The sequence below is a fragment of the Hyperolius riggenbachi genome, chromosome 6, assembly GCF_040937935.1.
Source record: "Hyperolius riggenbachi isolate aHypRig1 chromosome 6, aHypRig1.pri, whole genome shotgun sequence".
In the NCBI taxonomy this organism is placed as follows: domain Eukaryota; kingdom Metazoa; phylum Chordata; class Amphibia; order Anura; family Hyperoliidae; genus Hyperolius; species Hyperolius riggenbachi.
This window is the reverse complement of record NC_090651.1, coordinates 99,810,010-99,832,157: the sequence shown is the minus strand read 5'-3', so window position 1 is coordinate 99,832,157 and position 22,148 is coordinate 99,810,010. Positions and strand designations below refer to the sequence as shown.

Here is a 22,148-nt window from a genome sequence, read left to right as displayed (position 1 = left end):
TGTCAATTGGAGACTGTCCCACTTCTCCAGTTACTGAGTCCCTGCCATGTTTTGTGAATGTTCCTGTAACTCCACCCTGTACCATGGATAACTCAGTGTTACTTCCCAGTAAAACAGAAGCCACTGATACTTTCTTAACTTTGCCCTGCACACATTTCTCAGCAGAGAATCCAGAGGTCCTGCTGACTTCTGAGTCCAGCCTAGCCAGTACTCATGAGTCTTTGTTCAGTGAAACAGACACCAGAAAAATCTTGCCTGTCTCTGCAAACACTTCTGCAGAAATTACCTGTGTTAATAAAGTTCAACTCCTGTCTGATCCAGCAGATGCCAATAGATGCACTACATCAGTTTCCGAGTCCCAGCAATCCTGTCCAGAAACCTCAGAACCCCAGCATCTGAATTTTCCAATTTCACAATTGCATGGTGATTCAGATGCGCAAACATTGTGTTTTGATCTTCCTGTTTCTACACCTCACTCTAGTTTCGTGAATAACTCAGAGCGTCTGATATGTGAATCCGAAATCGCAGAATTATTACCGTGTTCAGAAAATGTTCCAGTAAATTTGCCCTGTACCATGAATTGTGCAGTAGATCTCTCCAATGAAACTCAGGTCACAGAATCATTATGCTGTCCAGCAGGTGCTTCCATGGTTTTGCCCTGCAATATGGACTGTTCAGTGATCCTGTCCAGTGAAGCTGTGGTCGCAGAGTCTTATGCTTCACCCAGTACTTTGGATACTTCAAACCCTCTAGCAGAGGAGTCTGAGGCACTGCTTACCTCAGTTGGTGTTGCAGTAATATTCACTTGTCTAGCAGCTGTTTTGGAATTACAGTCTGCTCTAATAAAACTTGATGAATTTCTGCCCAGCGAAGCAGAAGCCATTGAAATATTGTCCTCGTCAGCAAGTGTGTTAGATACCTTGCCCTGTACACAGTCTGATTTAACCAATGTTGTTGAGTCCCTCTCCAGTGTTGTAACAACCGAGGAACTCCAGCCCTGTCCTCTGAATGTTTCAAAAGTCTTGCCCTGTAACATGGATAATTCTGATTCTCTGGTCAAAATAATAGAAATCTCAGAATTTCAGTCCGGTCTAATGAGTGTTCCTGAAACCCAGCCCTGTATCCTGAAAGATTCTGGTTCTCTGGCCGCTGTGGCAGAGGTTCCAGAGTCCCCTTCCTGTCCAGGGAATTCCTCAGTTTTGCCTAGTCCAGTGGGGGCTGCTGCAATACTGACTTGTTCTGCAGCGCCTCATGAGCTCCAATCCAGTGTATTAGATGGGTCTCTGTCCAGTCCAGAGGTAGTTGTGGAGTCCCTATCTGGTTCAGTGCATACATCAGAAGATTTGTCCTGTCTTGTTAGTGCCCCTGAATCTGATTTGTTACTGACTTTGCTGGAATCAGCGACATCTAAGTCTGATCCTGCATTCTCGTGTAAAAGTCCAGTAGTTGCGAAGTCTAGTCATGATGATTTTTTTTTGGCCAGTCCTGGTTTTGGTCCTGTCTTGGCTGACCCTGAGGCTCACAGTTCCTTGACATGCCCAGAGGTTTCTCTTGTGCCGGTGTGCCCAGATGTTCTTTGTGTGCCAGAATGCCCAAGTGTGTCTAAGGTGTTAGCGTGCTCTGATGCTTCCTTAGTGGGAACATGTTCTAATGTTGCCAGTCTGCCTGCATGCCCAGAGATGGTTCTGGTCCCTGAAAGCCCTGATCTTGATGTTTGTCCTTGTGGCCCTGACTCGGGAATTGCCCTAGGTTCCATAGGGGTTCTTGATAGTTCTCCATGTGAGCCTAAGGGGCGTTCTGACCTATGGGGATCTCTTTGGAGCTTCAAGGTGTTCTGGGAGGTCTCTGAGAAAACTTGTCCTGGTGCCTTGGACTGGTTCAATAGTGGGTTTTGTGTTGGTAAAGACAGTCCCGGTGGGCATTGCAAAGGCTTTGGCGTTTTTGAACGGTTCCTGGAAGGCGGTGGGTATCGCTCAGGGAGTTTCGGAGGGCTTTCTTCTGGAAATCATGGTTCTGATGGGTGTCACACTGGGGCTTGTAGTACTGATGGGCATGGTTCTGTAGGTTCTGGTTCTGATGGGTCCAGTCTTGTGGGGCCTGATTCTGGAATTTGGTCTTGCCGGGCTGTCCCGGTCATCATGAATTATCAGTCAGATTGTTTTGTTGGGAATTTCAGTTTTGAAAAGCGTCTGGTATCCGCTTTTATGTTATGATCATGTCTGCAGCGTTTACTGCTGGCTGTAGTGGTATTGTAACCCAAGCAGTTCTGATGTCATTACATGCATTTTCTTGCATAGTTTGGTTTGCACTTAAACTAGTTGCTGATTCCATCTGCAGTCGCTCTGAAGTTAATGACAGTTTAATATGCTTTTGTGTAAACAAACATTGTCTGCTGCAATGGAGGGGCAATCCCTTTCCTGCAGGCTGCATATCATTGTCTGCCTTTTCCTGCTGTCAGCCTGTGATTAATTACCATTCACTTGTGTGGGAATCTGCAGGTCTGCTCCCATTGGATGACCTCAGTATAAAGAACTGCTTCCTGCAATGCTTGATGGGCTACCATAGTCTCAGATTCTGTCTGTTACTCTGCTCGTGCCCCACCTCGTTCCTAGTCCGTGTAGACTGCGCTGACTCCTGCAAAGGGGTCAGCGAGTCCTCCTAGTTCTGCTCTTGTTCTAGAAGTTGTTACTCTGCTTGTCTTGTGTCATATATTGGTTCATCGCCAATATATACGCATACTTGCGCATTTTGTTATTTTCCTTGTATTCGTGTTACGTTGATACATCAGTGTCGCTGATATATACGTACACGAACTGTTTATTTCCTGTGTTCAGTTAGTCAGCCTTCCAGCACGTTTTGGTAGTTTGCGCGTATCGTGAGCACCCGTGCTGAGCTAGTATCCTGCTCCTGGTCCTGTTTGTGGATTGCGTTCATCTCTGCGAGGAGATAACGAATCCTTCTGAATCCTGTCCTGTTACTGCTTGTGGATTGCGTTCATCTCTGCGAAGAGATAGCGAATCCTTCTGAGTCCTGTTTCCTGTATTGTTCCAGTGCTAGTCAGTGTTCCTGCTTATGTCATATATCGGTTCATTGCCGATATATACATATGTTAGTCAGACGTTACAAATAGTTTCAATGATAGCTGTAATTGTAATACGCTAGGAAAACATACTTATTGTATATTTGTCTGTGTTACGTTCATCTATCTTGATCCTGCTATTTCCTGACTATCTTGTCCTGTCTTTGTGAGGCACGCCATCGCTGCAAACGCATTGGCTGCCTCATTCCAGTCTGTCTTATTGTGGACGCTTGCTGTCACTAAGTAGTGGCTAGTTAAGCAAGCGTTCATTCTGTCTACCTGTCCTGATCTCCTCAGTCCTGGTTTATGCGCTCAGCGCTACTTTGCGCTGAGACGTTATTACGAAAGTGTTGTTTGTGGCTGTTCGGATCTGCACCGGCTCTGTGCACCACAATCTCCTATTGGAGTCAGTCCTCTCCTCCACTAAACTGGGGATATCCTGATCCCTTGTGCTGGTGTGTGTACCTCCTTCACGTCAGCTTATGTGTTGCATGCTGACTGTGGAGATTACACCTCCAAGCGTGACACTCTTAATGACCTCTCCTCATCCATGGAGCTCAGTTTTTTATTGCATGTCTTATTTATTGATTTTTTTTAATAGCATGTCTTATTTACTTATTTGTTGAAACCCTGTCCATCATAAATAGCCTGAATATAAATGGTCTCTGTATCTTCTTCTCATTGGTCACTTCTGCTCCTCTACCCTCTGATCTGATGCTGGCTGTGTGCTTGCTGGGCCAGTTCATCAGAGCAGCATTCAGTGACAGATGTAGTGGACTTCTGCTGGGAAGATGCCTATCTCTCCAGCACTGTGGTGTCGGGTGACACAGGGAAGGAGAACAGTCTGTGCAGGCTCATCAGAGGGATGAGATCATGTGCAAAGGTATGCTTCATCCCTGCTGTGTCCTGCATTTCACTGATATTGTGATGTGGTAGCAGCGAAAAACACACTTACTCTCTCTCTCACTCACTCACACTCTTACTCACTCACTAACACTCTCTCCCACTTACACTCTCACTCACTCACACTCTCTCACTCACTAACACTCCTACTTACACTCTTACTCACTCACACTCTCTCTCACTCATTAACACTCTCTCCCACTTACACTCTCACTCACTCACACTCTCTCCCACTTACACTCTCACTCACTCATACTCTCTCTCACTCACTAACACTCTATCCCACTAAACTCTCACTTACTCACACTCTCACTCACTCACTTACTCACTCACACTCCCTCTTACTCAATTTCACTCACTCTCACTTACTCACTCTATCTCACTCACTCACTCACTCTCACTTTCACTCACTCACTCTCACTTTCACTCACTCACTCACTCACTCACTCACTCACTCACTCACTCACTCTCACTTTCACTCACTCACTCACTCAGACAGACAAACCCTTATATCACGCTTTTCTCCTGGCGGACTCAAAGCACCAGAGCTGCAGCCACTAGCACGCGCTCTATAGGCAGTGTTAGGGAGACTTGCCTAAGGTCTCCTGCTGAATAGGTGCTGGCTTACTGAACAGGCAGAGCCGAGATTCAAACCCTGGTCTCCCGTGTCAGAGGCAGAGCCCTTAACCAGTACACTATCCAGCCCCTGACTCACTCACTCACTCACTCACTCACTCTCTCTCACTTACTCACACTCTCTCTCACTTACTCTCTCACTTACTCACTCTCTCTCACTTACTCACACTGTTACTCACTCACTCACACTTATTCACTCTCTCTTACTTAGTCACTCTCACACTCACTCACTCTTTCATACTCACTCACTCACTCACTCACTCACTCACTCACTCAAACTCTCTTACTCATTCTCACTCTTTCTCACTCACTCACTCTTTCTCACTCACTCACTCACTCACTCACTCACTCACTCACTCACTCACTGACTCATTCACTCTCTCTTTCACTTTCTGTCTCTGTCTCACTCACTCACTCACTCACTCACTCACTCACTCACTCACTCACTCACTCACTCCCACTTACTGCCCCTATACACTTTTTCTCCTCTATTATGTAGTCTTTACAGTGGAGGTTAGTGCTCTACTATTCTACTGTTTGAATGTTGAATGCCTGTACATGACCCGATTCATCTTTGCACTCTGCAGTGTATTTACCTGACCTTCCTACAGTTCTTCTTTTCAGCTCTTGATCCTAGATCTCCATTTGGTGATGGGATATACTCTATGCACGGTTCTTACCTTTTCTCTGGTTCTCATATTTCTCTTTGAATTCTTTTACTCCAATCATGGTTGACAGCTGTTCTATGACTTATGCAGTATTCTTGCATTCGCTCCTCTTTTTCACTTAATTCTGCTTTTGTAAAATTTGTTGATTTTAAATTTGTCTATGTTTTATTCTTAGATATATTCAAGCTTTGTAAAGGCCTGATGAAGCGTTATCAACCCAAAATGGACTAGTGTCATTGCCTGAAATATATTTTTTCGTCTATCAAAGCACACTGTGTTTACTATAATTGTCTGTCAAAACAGAGTGATCTCCTGTATTTATGCTCTGAAGAGTCTTTGTTGACAAAAAGTTTTTACCATTTTTTGCAATTTTTGATATAATAAAGTCTGATATTGACCCTCGGATTCAAGAATGTATATTATGTAGTTTCATTATCTGAAATGATCTTCCCATTAGAGTTCAGTTTGTGTGTGGCTGAGATGGAGAGAGGACCTCTTCTGCTGAGCTCCAGCCGTTCCAGTTGCTGGAGTATCTCTTTGGATCCCTGCCTGAGACCTGTGACCCTGCCAAGGCTGTGAGGGAGGGAGAAAGACTCCATGGGGTCCACAGGGCCCTTGATGTCTAGCCTGCAGAAGGACCCCATGTAGTCTGCCACCATGCGGGTCAGCCACTGGTGCTGACTAGAGGAGGATGGTGCTGCTGGCACCTCCTCTCGGGAAAGCTCTACTGTGTAGAGTTGCCTTGTAAGACTAAGCAGATCTCGTGGGCGCCTGCTGCTGCTGGCCACAGGCACCTGCTGTTGGGATGACTGGACAGGGACAGAGGGGTGGAAGGCAGAGGGAAGGCTTCCTCCAGTTTCCAAGCAAGGGCCTCCTGCAACTCCCTTGTTCGACGCTGTAACTCGTGATCATGAGTCGGTTTCAAATGCAATCATGGGTGCATTCGAAACCAGCATCCATGATCCACGCGCAGGTGCAGAGCTGCTAAATGTCTAAAGCAGTTCTGTGCCTGAGCGTCATTACAAGCAGGCAGAGCAGCAGTGTTTGAATGGACTGAACAAAGGAGAGCAGCTCAAGCATCTTATTGTGTAGCCATGTCCGCACTGTGGTGAAAGGCTGTCTCACTAAATGCCTGCAAGGCAGCGAGTGTTGGCTGTGAGGACCTTGTCAGTGCGGGAGTTTGCATTAGGATTTTTGGCAGTTGGGAAGACTGGGGCTGAGGGAAGAACGATTATACCATCAGTTATTTAGTTTATTTACTAGGACTGACAAGGCTTCCCCTATGATGGGTTTATAGTTACAGAAGTCCATCAGTGTGGATGCAGGGACTGACATATATAATATACATTGTCTTATGTATATTTAAAGGGCCATGCTAGAAATTGAAATAAATGAGACTGTGAATATTCTGTATGATTGATATAGCTACTGTGGGGGTGTTTCAAAACGTAGTGTTTCGTGGCAATGGTCCTTTAAGCATTAAGAGCAGCCCAGATATCTCCTGTCCTGCATGAGTAATTTGACCCCTAGAGCAAGAGCTCTTGGTAGTTATTTTTCACACCTGATCTTAGGGCTTGTTCACGCTAAGGGCCCATTCACACTTGTGCGTTTTCAGAGCGATTTCAGCTTTGCTGAAAATCGCTAGCGATTTGAAAAACGTGTGCACAATGAAAGTGTATGGAAGTGTTCTCATCTAAGCGTTTAGCGATTTGCTGAAACGCAAAAGCGTTGCATGCAGCGTTTTCTGAGCGATTCTGGAGCGATTAGCGTTTCAATAAAAGTATTTGAATTGAAATAGAAAACGCAAAACGCTAATCGCTGGAAAAACGCTCTCTATACAGTGAAAACACGCTAGGAAAAAACGCCAGAAAAACGCTCAGCGTTTTGCGTTAGCGTTTAGCGATTTCTAGTGTGAATGGGCCCTTAAGGCGCTTTTGGGTTTTTTTTAAGCGCTGGTGATTTTCAAAATCACCCTAGAAGCGCTGGTGCAATCATTCCCTATGAGAGTGCTCACATCTGAGCGGTTTGATTCCGATCTGCTCACCAAAGCGCTGCCTGTACCATTTTCTGAGCGTTTTGAATCAATGGAAGGTATAGGGAAATCGCAAAGTGCTGGAAAAAACGCTTTGTATAGCGATTTCCCAACCACTTTTATAAATAAATACATTGTATTTATTCATTTTCGGGTGAAGGATTTCACTTCCTGACTGACGTCAGAAAGTGAAAAAATGAATCGCTCTGCAAAAGCGCTTAGAAAAGCTCTTTACAAAAAAAAAGGTAAGTGCCGGGAGGCGCTAAAACAAATTGTGCTCAAAATTGAAAAAAGCTGGATCACAGTGGAGAGGCTGGGTGAATCTGTGCTAAGAATCAAGTTATGCATTGTGGGAAAAAAAAACACATGGCAGTATTCCTGGCAATTTGAACATCTGAGTGAAACTGAAGGGATGCAACAGACAATATCATTGCATCACAATGCAATGCAATAATATTACTATGGGGATAGCAAACTGATTGCAGTGTGGTGCATTGCAGCGGGTTCCATCAGGATAACATGCTGCGTGCAATTTACAGGGTAACGTGTGTATTTACAGTGGCAGTGAAGCATACTTTCAATGATCCAGTATGCTTCACAGCACATTGCATCACATGTCTAATGTACAATGCAACTTTTCAGCATCATTGTGTTGTGATTGTGATGCAAAGTGCATAGTGTGAAATCAGCCTAAACAATGTGCCATTTCCTCTGAAAGGAGCAGTACAAATACTTCTACCACATGCCCTCACTTCAGCTTTCCTTTCATATATGTGTAATATGTGTACTGTGCTGTTTACATCCTTCAGGTTACCAAATAGATTCAATATCAAAACATTAAAATAACATATTAACACACAGCTTGATGCAATGAATTTATTGATAAATCAGCCAGAAAAGAAATAAAATCATATGTTGATATAAGTTCGTCATTAATTATTTGTTGTAAAGAGTATTGATTAAAGAATGTTGATTAAAGGGAAAAAAAAGAGAGAAATGATTGGATTTTCTTGGATTATTGGTATGCAGTTACACTCAGGATTAGCGGGATCAGTCCGGTTCCTGGAAGAAAGAAGAGGCACATTTAATATGTCAAACAATAGAAATTTCTGAGTATCTCTAGACTGGGATCTCCAGAGTAGAGATGTTACGGTGCAGAGAGACACACAAATAACAAGTACAAGACTCTGGAACAATCTTTTTAGTGGGTTTTAAAATAATGAAAAACATGACTCAGATTTTAAATCTATACTCTACAGTGTGTATTTTATTTAGAAAGATGTTGATTACCTCTGCATACTTTTTCCTCACAGGGTTAAACAAGAAGGTTGAAAGCACCACCTCCAAGGGCAGGCAGTTGAGCGTTACCAGAAGCACTTACACCTCCTTTATTACCATCAGTGGCACCTTTACCAACAGCAGGGAGATTTGCAAGAAGTCCTTTCGCACCATTAAGTGCTGCATCCTTGTAGAGTAAAAGAAAACATCTATGAAATGTTTGCATTACAAAGAAGCTGAGAAAATGTTTTAGTATAAATAGAGACTAAGCACTGGCGTAACAATAGAGGATGCAACCCCTGCCGCCGCGGGGGGCCCGGGGCCCCCCTAGGGCCCGCTCAGGGACTTTTGTAGGGCAGGAGGGGTCGCAGCATAAGAGGAGAGCGTGGCCGCAGATCGGTTTGGGAGGGGGGACATTCCCCCCCTCACCTCGGGCTCTCCGCTCAGTGCTCCCCTCCTGCCATCATTGGTGGCAGCGGGCGGCGGCGGCAGGCTGAGCACATACCTCCTTCTCGCCGGAGGTCTTCTGATCGCTAAGAGCTTCATGCTGCTTCCTGTTTACACAGGAAGTTACATGAAGCACATAGTGATCGGAAGACCTCCGGCAAGAAGGAGGTATGTGCTCAGCCTGCCGCCGCTGCCACTAATGATTGCAGGAGGGGAGCGCTGAGAGGAGAGCCCGAGGTGAGGGAGGGGGGGAATGTCCCCCCTCCCCACCGATCTGCGGCCATGCTCTCCTCTTATGCTGCGACCCCTCCTGCCCTACAAAAGTCCCTGAGCGGGCCTGGATTTTTTTTGCAGGGGGGCCCAGGGATTTCTAGGTACACCCCTGAGACTACGGCCAGAGAATGAGTACAGTATGCATGTCCAGGGCTTCCTAACATTACTCATAGTGGAATTTCACCAGGCAACATTGTTGCTGAAAACTACAGTCAAATATTGCTAGAAAAGAGTTATTTGTCAGCACCAGCACTAGTTCAGCAGACTATGACAGGCCACACCTTCACACATAAACTTCTCTCCAGCAACCTTCACGGTCCCGAAGTCCCCAGGATTGTTTTCTTTGCACCCCATACCATACACCTGGGCTTCCTTTTGGACTTGGCCTTCCCTTGTTCTCTCAAAGTGATAAGGCCCTTCATGTAACACAGTCAACCAGATCCTGCTATTTCACCGCAAAGCTTTTTTAAGATAAATACCTGCAGACAGATCATGGGCAGATGGATCGGGGATCTCCGCCAACAAATGATCAGTCCCTGATCCATCTGGCCGTATCCGCAAGCATTGTGCGCGCCGTCATAAATGAACAATCTTTTACATGATCCCGGCAAAACCAGCGAAAGTCAATGAGGATCGGGACAATCCGGCATTGTGGTCATTCAAAAACGAACAATCACCGCGGGTGGCATCCATCATGAAATATGGTTTAATGGTTTTATTATTGTTTATTTTTCTTTGAGGGTTGCAGCACTGGATCGGGGCTGCTGAGGAGGACGGAGGAAGCCTCAATAGGGCCCAGAGGCTTCCAGCTCCTGAGGTAAGTATCTGATTTTTATTTTAAAGAAAGTTGCAGGTTTACTCTAATTTATGCTACCTCTGGAGAGCCCTCTACAGTCCCTGAGGGATAGTTTTTAGAGACAAGTTAGTAGGGAGGGGATTATTGTAAGGCGTGGAAAGGAGGGAGGTTAGTGTTTGGCGTGGACACGGTGGAGGGGTTAGTTTTAGGCAATAAGAATGCAGGAAGGCCGGCTAGCATTAGGCATGTTAACTTTCTGTAATATCTTGTGCCAAGATTCACCTGTGGAGATATCATATAAACCTGGGATAGTGTTAGGTATATGGCATGGAAAGTTGGAGTTAGCAGGATGAGAAGGGTGCTAAGGTTAGGTTTCAAAAAGAAAGAAAGATTAGAATAAGGAGTTACAGAATGAAGGAAGGGTTGGAATTAAGCAATAGGCAGTAGAAGGGCTTTATTTAGGCTTGCACAGAGAACTAAAGGACTAGGGTATATGATCTGTGCACGGAGGGCTGCCCCCCGCTCCATAAATGCATACAGTTTATACCTCCATCATATATACCTCTTATCATATATACCCCCTATATAAACCCCATTATTGGTGAGAGATCACCATGGCCAGTCAGAGGGGAAGCTTTGGCACGTGACCAATCAGGGGGGGGCTGGCACCAGACTGGCCAATCACCGGCCAGCTGTTGTTTTTCTTGTTAACTTGTGCCTATGGTCTAGCGGCCATGACCACGGAACCGTCATTGGGCCAATCACATCTGATTGGTCACTGCTACTGACCGAGCACCCTATGACGGGGCTGTGGTCTCGCCCAGAGGACCATCGCCACCAGTTAGCAAAAGGAGCAGCAGGTATCTGTGATTGGCCAGTAGCACCCCCCTGATTAGTCCAGCAGGTGCCACCAGTTGAATGAGGGTGGGGATGAGGAGGGTAATGTGTGCGCCAGGAAAGCGGGTGAGAGAGCGGAGAGGAGGCAGACACCTGGTGGCCCAAACTGTGTAAATACTGCCTTCAAGATTTTGCACCTGAATCATGTGATTTAGGTGGCTTCATGTTAGGTTCAACCCTGCACAGGAAGTAGTTATTTCAAATTCTATATCTGTGTTTAAAGGAATACTTAAGTCAAAATAAAAAAAATATTTTTACTCACCTGGGGCATCCCTCAGCCCCCTGAAGCTGTATGGTGCCCTCGCAGCCTGGTTCCGATCCTCCTGTCCCCGTCGGCGGCTACTTCCAGGTTCGGCGACGGCCGCCGACAGGCTGGGAATGCGAGTGATTCTCCGCGTTCCCAGCCGCTATATCACCCTTTATGCTGCTATAGTGTATAACATACACACTATAGCAGCATAGAGGGTGATATAGCGGCTGGGAATGCGGAGAATCACTCGCGTTCCCAGCCTGTCGGCGGCTGTCGCCGAACCCGGAAGTAGCCGCCGGCGGGGACAGGAGGATCGGAACCAGGCTGCGAGGGCACCATACAGCTTCAGGGGGCTGAGGGATGCGCCAGGTGAGTAAAAATCATTTTTTTATTTTGACTTAAGTATTCCTTTAAGGGGGCCTTAGATGCTTTCCTTGCATTCATAACATGCATGGCTATAATTACTAGGTAATTGCTGGCAGTGTCTATCCAGGGATTTTTTTATGTTTTGGGGCTAATTGGAACTCAATTAGAACTCAATAGAGGTATGTTTTTTTCAACCCAAATAGCTATGTAACTATGTTTAGGTTAGACTTAGGTGTATAGGAAGGGGATTGCAATGAGAGGGGGGATAGGGTTAGATGTATAGGAAGGGGATTGCAATGAGGAGGGTTAGGTGTATAGGAAGGGGATTGCAATGAGGAGGGTTAGGGTTAGGCAGGAGAAAGAAATTCACTGTGGTGTAGGAGGTTACAAAGTGGTAGGGCAGGTTTGGGTTAAGCATTAAGTAGTAGAGATAGGGGATCAACCAGAAACTGGTACAAAAAAATAAAACAGATGAAACTACCGTTGCAAAGCCAATAGTAGAACACTATTTTACCTATCAGTAGGGACAAGTTAAAATCTCCTTTGAAGTAATTTTGAATTTGATTGACTCCATTTTTGGTCAAAAAAACAACAGATTTTCCACATTTTTGCAAAAATGAGAACTATTCTGAAAATGTGTTTTCTGATGCCCATTGACTTCAATGCATTTGGAAAAAATGTGTTTTCATATGCAAACCATACATTTTCATGTATACAGCCATCTATGCATCAATGTCTTATCTCCTGCTCAGTTAGCTCACAATTAATCTTGTACTGGAGAAAATTAAAACTTAACCTTTATGGGCAATTAATAAGTAAAAAGAAAAGACAATTTGGATGTAACTGACCAGAGACCAACAACTACACTAACATAGTGGAGGTGGATGTCGACCTGTCCTTACATCATGCAAATTAGCACCCCCCAGTAGTTTGTGGAATGACAGGTTGAAATCCACTGCCACTATTTTTCTGTAGTTGTTAGTCACTGATAAATTACATGCAAATAAGGTTCTTTCTCATGCTATCTTTCATCTGTGCTACAATGTAACAATGATAGCAAAACAAAAATGGCCACTGACTCTCATTACTACCTATAAATATCAGTGGTTACCTAAATGAATGCACACTTCTATTTCATTCAATACCTTTCTTACTACATGTGACAGCTAGGCCCTCTATCCAATAAGCAAGTAAATCTGAAGTGGGAGGAATATAGTTAAAGTTCCTGCAACAAAGTTCCACCCTTACTCCATGGCTGCCTGCACATTTAATCCTGGGCTACGTATGTATACCCCCTGATTCACTGACATTGTTGATCCTGATATGCACTGTCCACACATGATTATATTAATTATTACTCATGTTCCATCAGCATTATATCTACACACTAGCACTCTTATTCTTTTTGCACATTGGTTATTTATAGGAGGTTTTTCAGGTGATTTGCAATTGTTCAGACCCGGGTCCAGTACTGCTTAACATTGGGTTCAACTTTTGAACCCATGTTGGGTAATTGTTTGCAGCCTGCAGGGTTGATCTTGACCATAGGAGGTGAGGCATTGTTGGTTGGTTCCACATAATATTGTATTGTGGTCAGTTGCTGATGTCAGCACTTGTTTTAAATGTTCTTAGATGTTCTTAGACAGAATGTCCAATAAAGCGTTGTTATATTTGTAATTGGTGGTGCAGCGTTTTTGTGCAGGATTTCTTTCCTTTTCTGGTTTCTAATATAGTTAAAGGTGCAATTGCCGATTACCTGTTGAAATGCTACTTGCTCGATTGCTGCTCTGATCCACATTTTGTAATACCTGCTAAATCACTGAGCTAAGGAAAAGCAAGCAGATCAGCTGCTCTGACTACTTTGTCTTTACTGTCCTCATCCTTGTCTGGCTATTGTATCTCAGGCCCCCTTGAAGCCAAGCGGTCTACATTACAGCAACCAGCATTTTATAGGGAAACTAGTCTACCTAAGCCCGTTTAAAAACAGGCTCTAGGTAGTGATTTAACCGCGCATGCCCGCTGCGTGCGCCTGCGCCGCGCTCACGCATCGTGCGTGCCATGCGCACCCGCCTGCCCGCCGCATGCACATGGCCGCCCTGCTCCCTGGCCTCACCTCCCGTCCCAACGGCTTTCTGTACTGCGCACATGCGCAGTACAAAAAAGCTTCGGACAGACAGACAGGGAAAGTGGATGATGCAGGGACAGTTAGGTTTTATTGTATAGGATAAAGATTGCAGCTTCCACCTTTCAGTCACCTCATATTCAAAAAGTGCCCGATACTTGGGATTATTATAACTGTTTGCCTTTTCCTTTTTCAGCCAAGTTATTACATACAAGTGAAACTTGAAAAATTAGAATATCGTGCAAAAGTTCATTTATTTCAGTAATTTAAGTTAAAAGGTAAAACTAATATATAAAATAGGCTCAATACATGCAAAGCAAGATATTTCAACCTTTATTTGTTATGATGATGATTATGGCTTACAGCTTATGAGAGCCCCAAAATCAAAATCTCAGACCATTCGAATATTGTGAAAATGTTCAATATTCTAGGCTCAAAGTGTCAGACTAATCTTCTACTACGACTCTAACCAGCCAATTGATCCAAATCACCTGCAAATAGGTCCTATTTCATATATTACTTTCACCTTTTCACAGTAATAAATGGACTTTTGAATGCTATTCTAATTTTATGAGTTTCACTTGAATATTAATACCGTATGGATAGTCTTCTGAAATTCTCTATTGGCAAGAGTCAGATTCCTGTTTCGTCACATGAGTTGAACATGAGTCTATGTTAATTAGCTTGTCATTACTTAGCTATGTACACACATAGATTTTCCTCCCCTGAGATGATCCTTCATACTCATGCTGGGGAAAGCTGTACTTTGACTTTGCTGACAAGTATTCGACTTAGCTACATTATCATTGACCAATAGCTATTGTTATTTTGGGAGCTTCTTCCAAAGTTCCTGCATCAATATCTAGCTTATTTGTCCCCCCCCCCTCCTCCTACATAGAATAGAACAGGCTTCTCAGCTGGCAGCTGGGCAGTGTGTCTATACAGTCCTCCTTCCTAAAACTGTCACCCAAATACACTCTAACAACTGTTTAAAGTTAAAATAACTTAAAATGTGCACCGACTTTACATTCAAGGTCAGTTGTGTTTAGTTTGACCTCAGTTAGTGCCCTATTTACCATTTACATGTATAGCCAGGATATGAACGTATGGTAATCTCAATGTAAACTGAAATCAAAGTGATATCAGAAGTCTGTGTGCGCCAGCAGTATTACACCTGGGAAGATGAAGAAATAAAGAAGTAACTGATATCTTACCACAGCGCAAAAAACTGGGGTAAGAATGCCATCAACCGTTGCCTGTAAAAGAAGATTTAGAAACAAAATATGTCAAAGTAATAAGTTGATGAGGTTTCCTTAGGTTGGTTGTGAAACTGGAATAAGAACTGACATTTACACTTTCTTTTTGGGCTTTCAAAAATTACCAGCTGCAAACTTTGGGGTATTCTCCAATCTGTGTGTGGCCAGCAACATTCTGACACAATTCTGGAAGTAGTCAGAAAGATAACTGGAAACATATTATCAGCCAATAGAATCAGAATCAGAACACCTCATCTGCATATCGAGTCTGGGCCAATAGTTCAGAAAGTAATGACAACAGTTGTATAGGCCTTAGTAATAATAGATTTCTTTAAAGAAGAACTACGTCTCCAAAATAGTTTCTTAGACATAGGGATGTTCGAAAAATCCACATTCTGCCATTGCCGATCACTGATACCGCTACCAATTCCGTTTTCTGCTACAGATTTCCGCATTCCGATGCGGATTTCCGCCGGAAATCGCAGAAATTTCCGCCGACTTTAACATCGATTTTCTCAAAAACTATAAGGTCTTTTTGAAAACTTTTTTTGATCTTGTTCACAGTCTTCTGTTTAATAAACCCTGAAAATGTGGTGTGTCTAGGACCTATGGGGGCTTTGCTATTAACCGCTAAAGTTGGCGGCTTTTGACTGTAATATAAAATGCAGAAAATCCGCATTATTCGATATGCGGTAATTGAAAGCCAGAAGACTCAGAATGAATACACCAATCACAGAATGCGGAAATTTCCGCCTAAATCCCCATTCTTTGATTGGTTTATTCATTCCGAATCTTCGGATTGGCTTAAAATTACCGCATATCGGATAATGCAGATTTTCTGCATTTTAAATTACAGTCAAAAGCCACCGACTGTAGCGGTTAATAGCAAATCCCCCATTTCTGATTTCTGCATTCCGATGCAGAAATGCAATTTCCGATCGGAAATGCGGAAATTGCATTTCCGCCGAATCCGACTGAGCATCCCTACTTAGACAGTCTGTTCTCTGTTATATGGCTATAAAATGTGTAATATGTACTGTCTTGGTAGTAATTACTTTTGCCTTCAGCTACAGTGCAAAGCAAGTCAGGAGACAGTCTGTGAACTTCACCAAACATCAAAACTGTAATAGTGCTGTACACACTATATACATAAAAAAAGAACAAAACTTGAACAAAATCCTTGCCACCTGATGAGTGACTTAGGCTACTTACACACCAGGATGTTGCGTTTAGGGGATGTTATAGGGCACATAACGTGCCCCTAACGCAACGCCTGGTGGTGTTGGAGCAGGAAGCTACCAAGAGCCGTGTTACAAGCAGCTCTTGGTGCGCCTGCTCTGTCGGAGGTGCTGCGGAGACCACGTGAGCGGAGCTCTCCGCATCACGTGGTCCCGCCAGCCAATCAGCGGCCGCTCCAAGAAGAAAACACTGCAAGTGCAGTGATTATTAAGTAGCCATGTGCCTGGCTACGTAGCGGCCTCTCCCCGCCTCCTCTCCGCCCCCAAAATAAAAAAAACCCACCCGTACCGAGCATGTGCAAACAGTCTAACGCAAGTACTGCATGCTGTACGTTATCTGGACGTGCTGCGTTACAATGTGATGCAACGTGGGCACTGTGAACAGCCCATTTATTTTTCATTGGTGTGCGTTGGGGTGCGTTACAGGCTGCTCTAACGTGCGCCTGTAACGTCCCACTGTGAAACCAGCCTTACTAAAACCTAAAGCTGAGAATTCCCTGTACTGGGTGCAAACCTAATGTTTGTTCCAATGCAGAACAGAAATAAACACCAGCACAAGATTCAGATACATTTTCTTTCAGACCACCACAAGCCTGTGGTTCCCAGAGCAGGACTACTTGGACTGATCAAATTACCAATTTTTCCCCACAAATGTATCTAAAAAAATTGAACCGGGCTCCTTGAGTAGCTGTAATTGATCTGTAATGGGAGAGATTTGGGGAGGGACAGCAGATTGCAAAATGTAAACCACAGAAGTCCAGAGAGATGACTTGGGAGCACTGCAAATTGCAAACGTTTTTCCTGTACAATTTTTGATGGATTCTTAAAGTTCAATGCAATTGTACTAAATGTCACAAAATTGAGGGCTTTCTGGGAAACTGCACATCATAGCAATTTCCTGATTGCATGTGATCTGTAAAGCAGATTAGAACATGTGAAAGTGAAACAAAGCCTTTAAAATAATGGTAGGTTTGCAGAATTAGAATCTCAGACTAAATACAAACAACCAATAAACAAATAAACATAATATATTGATAATAGTCTAATTATAAAAATCAGGATTTTAAACATGGTCAGCACCATGTATACTATAGCCTCCTGTATCGTATTCACTTTGTAGTGTCTCATGTATTGTTTCTATATTGTCCCCTGAGTGGTGCCTATTGTACAGTGCCCTTAGTATATTGTCCCTTTGTAATACCCCAAGTATATGTCTAGTTCTCCTCGCACCCCTTAGGCATAGCTTGTACTGGCATATGCCCTGCCTCCCACTCCCAGATTGTGCAATGCTTGGCTATGCCAGTAAAGCACAGTTATCTGCTTGGATGATTTCCTTGCAGCTGGTGATTTATTGGGTTATCTCAGAAATCCAATGAGAAACAGCTGCAATAAAGTTATCTGCGCTAAATATCTTGTGATAAGCTCCAATGCACAATCTGCAGAGCAGTGGATAGCAGCTTGCTGCAATGCAAGCTCTGAACTGGTGGGGGTTCTGTGGTTCAGAAATCATAGCGGCCATACATTTAAGAATAGCACTGCAGAATTATGGTGCAAAGTAATGTCAGTAATGATATCTTGTTCCTAACCTTATTTAATGTTTTAGGACATTTCTAAAATGTTAAATAACGATAGTAACAAAATGTCATTACTGGCATCTAGCATTATTATTCATGACAAGCTCCCACATCTCCTCCACTTCCTGGTTAGTTTCCAAGTGTCCTGCAGCCAGCCAATTCCAGTGCAGGAACTGAAGCCGCATGGTGATTGGCTAGCTGCAAGAAACCTTCAAACTAACCAGGAAGTGGAGGAGATGTGATTGTCAGGAGCAGCTAATCTATAATAAAGCCCCTGCCCACTCTCACACTGAACCCTCTCTCTACCTATGCCTAACCCTAAGACCCCACCTGGTGACTATACCCCTGCGGCCAAACCTTAACCCCTTAAAGTGGAACTTCAGCGTAAACAAACATTCTGTCATTAAGTTACATTAGTTATGTTAATAAAAATAGGTAGGTAATATAATCTCTATAATAATTTTCACTTCACAGTAGGAGTGTGCGCTGTTGGTCATCCACAGACTTTCATAGCATTTCAGTGATGTTTTCCTGACTGATTTGTTTATAAGCACTGCACCCGGACATGGTAGCTGCTGTATCTTCAACAATAAATTCTGTCTACTAGCTACACTTTACCCAATATCCACATTTAATGCTACTATTCTTCACCTTTAGCACCCCAATCCTGTCAGTGTGCCTGCTTGTTCACTCTTTACCAATAAGTAGTAGTGGTGGATACACTGTTTACTATCTGGTGTGAGAAGAGGAGGAGCAACATAAGTGCAGGAGTGACTGTTTTCAGCAGTCCCTGAAGGAGCAGGATCAGCAGGAATGTGGAGCAGTTCACCTAACCACCTGCTGGCCAGGCATGACAACATGTGCAGCAACATGTCTGAGACCAGGCCCTGCATGACTAGAACTGGAGCAGGTAGAAAAGCAGCTGGCCTTGCAGCGTTCTTCCCCTTCTTTACGCTTGCTAATATAGTAATTTGATTGTATAAGCAATGGGGTTACACTAATCCAGGTCATTTGCCTCCCCCTCAGCCCCTCCAGGTGTACATGATGCCAATGCATCTTTTTAAATTAGTCCATTCCCACCTAGTCCCCACCTCTGCCACTTTTGACTAACATGGTGCATCGTATATGGTATCACTTTTCCTCACAATTTTGCATTTATATACTTTTATCGATTTTTGTATTTATATATGCACAATTTGCACTTTTCTATGTGCACCATGCACAATTGCGCAGTTACTGTAGCCACTTACTGTGGTGTTTACTGTTCCAGTCCCTGCCTTAATATAAATGTACACTATAAATATATATATATATATATATATATATATATATATATACCTGTATATATATACCTGTATATATATATATATATATATATATATATATATGTACTGTATATATATATATATATATATATATATATATATGTATATATATATATATATTTCGCTCACCGGTGATATTTTATTCAGCCACTAGATGGCACCTATCCCCCACTGTCATCCAATACATGCAATAGCATTTGCAGCCATCTAATAAGTTTGGTCTGCAAAGGATGCCATAAGTGGGAGGTGAGGCAACAACCAGGAAGTTTGGTGGAACACATATGTGTTCCACTGTGCTATTTGCTGCTCTTAAAGGAAATGGGCAGATTTTTACGGCGTGGATGCGCCGAATACCAACCCTAGAGCTTATTTAAACCTGGATTATTGGGAGCTTGCTCTCCAGCCTCAGTAGAACTGCAATATAGCACGAAACGGCCATCAGGCGAGCATTGCCCAGCACCCACTACTACCACCACACCTCTGAGCACCGGTATGTCCATGCATGCTGCACTACTGTTTTGTATTTACCCATTTTGACTGTGCCTCAGTTTTTGAAGAATAAATGTACTTTGCAGTGCCGATCATTCCTCCTCCTTCCTTCATGACTACAACTGTTATCACTAGTCTTTACACGGTTAGGAAACCTACAATCTCAGCAGACAACATAAAGAGGAAAGGCTAAGAGAATATACAAGCAGTAATAATAACAGCAGTAAGAATTTACCGCAAGATTTGATGTAAGTGGTTGAACCAAACTGATGACAGGTTGTACAGTTTCAAGGGCTTTCTGAAAAAGAGACACAACATTACTGGTTACTTCCAGGTGGATTTTTTAAAAACTATAACCTCACAGGACAGATAGCCATACATTTACATTACATATCACGGAATAGGCCACATCTGACCACAATATAATGTGTATAAGGGTCCTTGATTCTCCCCAAAGTGTCAGTGAAAGATTATCCAGACTAGCCAACCTTATTCTTCTTTAGCTCACCCCACCAGCTCTGAGCCACTTTATCTCTCTTCACAGCAACAGAGCACATCACTAGCCTGGAGGCTAGCGATGTGCTTGTACAGAACTCAGCCCCAAAATGTTGCCTGACTGACTGAGTCCTTATCACTTGTAGGTCCCACTAATTGTAACTGTATACACTCCTTAAAGGGAACCTAAACTGAGAAGGATATGGATTTGCCCTTTCAAAATAATACCAGTTGCCTGACTCTCCTGCTGATCTTGTGTCTTTAATGCTTTCAGCCACAGCCCCTGAATAAGCATGCAGATCAGGTGCTCTGACTGAAATCAGACTGGATTAGTTGCATGCTTGTTTCAGGTGTGTGATTCAGCCACTACTGCAACTAAAGACATCAGCAGAAGAGTCAGGCAGCTGGTATTGTTTAAAAGGAAACATCCGTATCCCTCCTAGTTTAGGTTCCCTTTAAGGCACAGTTCTAAATATCTAAATATATTACCTGGCAGCCTGGTAAGTGCAGTGTCTAGGAGCTAAGCCTCGTATACACAGTAACATGACAACATACATAAGTGACTATTTAGGGAGGTCTCAGCCATGAAGCTAGTATGTCTACAAGTGTCCCTGTAGTCATTTGAAGCTATGGCATAATGGTATGATGAGTTATTTTTAAATCAATAAAATACCTTTAAATTCCCCAGCATGCAAGAAATGATTTAAAATAAGTTTGACATTACTTTACTTTTTACCTACTTTTTAGTACTTTTTGAATTGCTTAGTGTTGAAACTCAGGAGAAAAGTTAATTGAATAAGAGCTAGTAGCTTTAAAGGACAGCGACCGTTAAGAGCATTGTTCCTCTCCTCACCTCAGCTGCCAGAAGCTCCATTGTACACTGCGCTGTCATCCCTCCTCCCATCTCTGTCAACTGACTGTAAACATTGGCCCCTATTCAATTCACTTTTTCTCCTACGTTTTCTCCTAGGAGATCATTTTTCACCTTCTATTTAAAGGGAAGATCCGCGCTGCCCAAAAAAAAACCAAACTACACTTACCTGGGGCTTCTTCCAGCTCCTGGCAGTCGATCGGTGCCCTCGCCGCAGCTCTTCTCACTCCCGGTGTCCAGCGGTGAAGAAGCCGCCTCGCCAGGTCGGCTTCCGTGTTGGCTTCCTGTGTGCTCCACGGCGCGGGTCACGTGGGGTACGTGACATCATCGGGTCTCTACTAGTTCTGCGCCTGCACAGTAGAGACCTGATGACGTCCCTAAACCACGTGACCCCCCGCCGTGGAGCGCTCAGAAGCCGACCTGGAAGCCGACATGGCGAGGTCAGCTTCTTCACCGCTGGACACCAGGAGTGAGAGGAGCTGCGGCGAGGGCACCGATCGACTGCCAGGAGCTGGAAGAAACCCCAGGTAAGTGTAGTTTGGTTTTTTTGGGCAGCGCGGATCTTCCCTTTAAATAGAAGATGAAAAATGATCTCCTAGGGGAAAACGTTAATTGCATATAAGCCCATGTGCACAGATCTTTTGTTCATAAGAGATAAGACCTTCTTCAGATGCAATATTTTGTGTAGTCAATAAGAGACAAGACTAAGAACATGAGACAGGACAGAGATGTAAGAAGCAGGGATACTTAGAACAACCAAAAGGCAATGCAACAGGAAAGAAAGCCAAAAAAATAAATATCAAATGCAAGAACAATGAGGAGACAGGATGAGACAGGAAATGCAAGGCTGGGACTAATCAAAGAACTCCAGGACACGATCGGAGTGGATGAACACTAAACAGCCAAACTCAAAGCAAGACTGGGGACAGGATTACAAACTGTGACAAATCACCAGAAATATACCAGATAGAGGTGTAGTAATGCTAGGATCTCGGCTGGGATGGAACTGAATGGCCTCCTTGCCTGAGTATAATCTAGCGTAGTACATGCCTTAAAGAGACTCTGTAACAAATTTTTCAGCCTTAGTTCTTCTATCCTATAAGTTCCTATGCCTGTTCTAATGTGCTCTGGCTTACTGCAGCCTTTCCTAATT

The 22,148-nt window shown here is 43.7% G+C and overlaps 1 protein-coding gene across 1 annotated transcript in view; it reads right to left on the bottom strand.

Moving 5' to 3' along the window:
- Nucleotides 1-8,216: 8,216 nt before the first annotated feature.
- The window catches only part of LOC137522502 (uncharacterized), a 56,012-nt gene continuing 42,080 nt past the window's right edge, over nucleotides 8,217-22,148 (bottom strand). The window contains exons 12-15 of the mRNA XM_068242574.1: nucleotides 19,865-19,927; nucleotides 14,962-15,003; nucleotides 8,609-8,783; nucleotides 8,217-8,380 (exon numbers count right to left, since the gene is read on the bottom strand). Of these exons, the coding sequence (XP_068098675.1) occupies nucleotides 8,634-8,783; nucleotides 14,962-15,003; nucleotides 19,865-19,927 (255 nt within the window). The 3' untranslated portion in view covers nucleotides 8,217-8,380; nucleotides 8,609-8,633. The remainder of the gene's footprint in view (nucleotides 8,381-8,608; nucleotides 8,784-14,961; nucleotides 15,004-19,864; nucleotides 19,928-22,148) is intronic.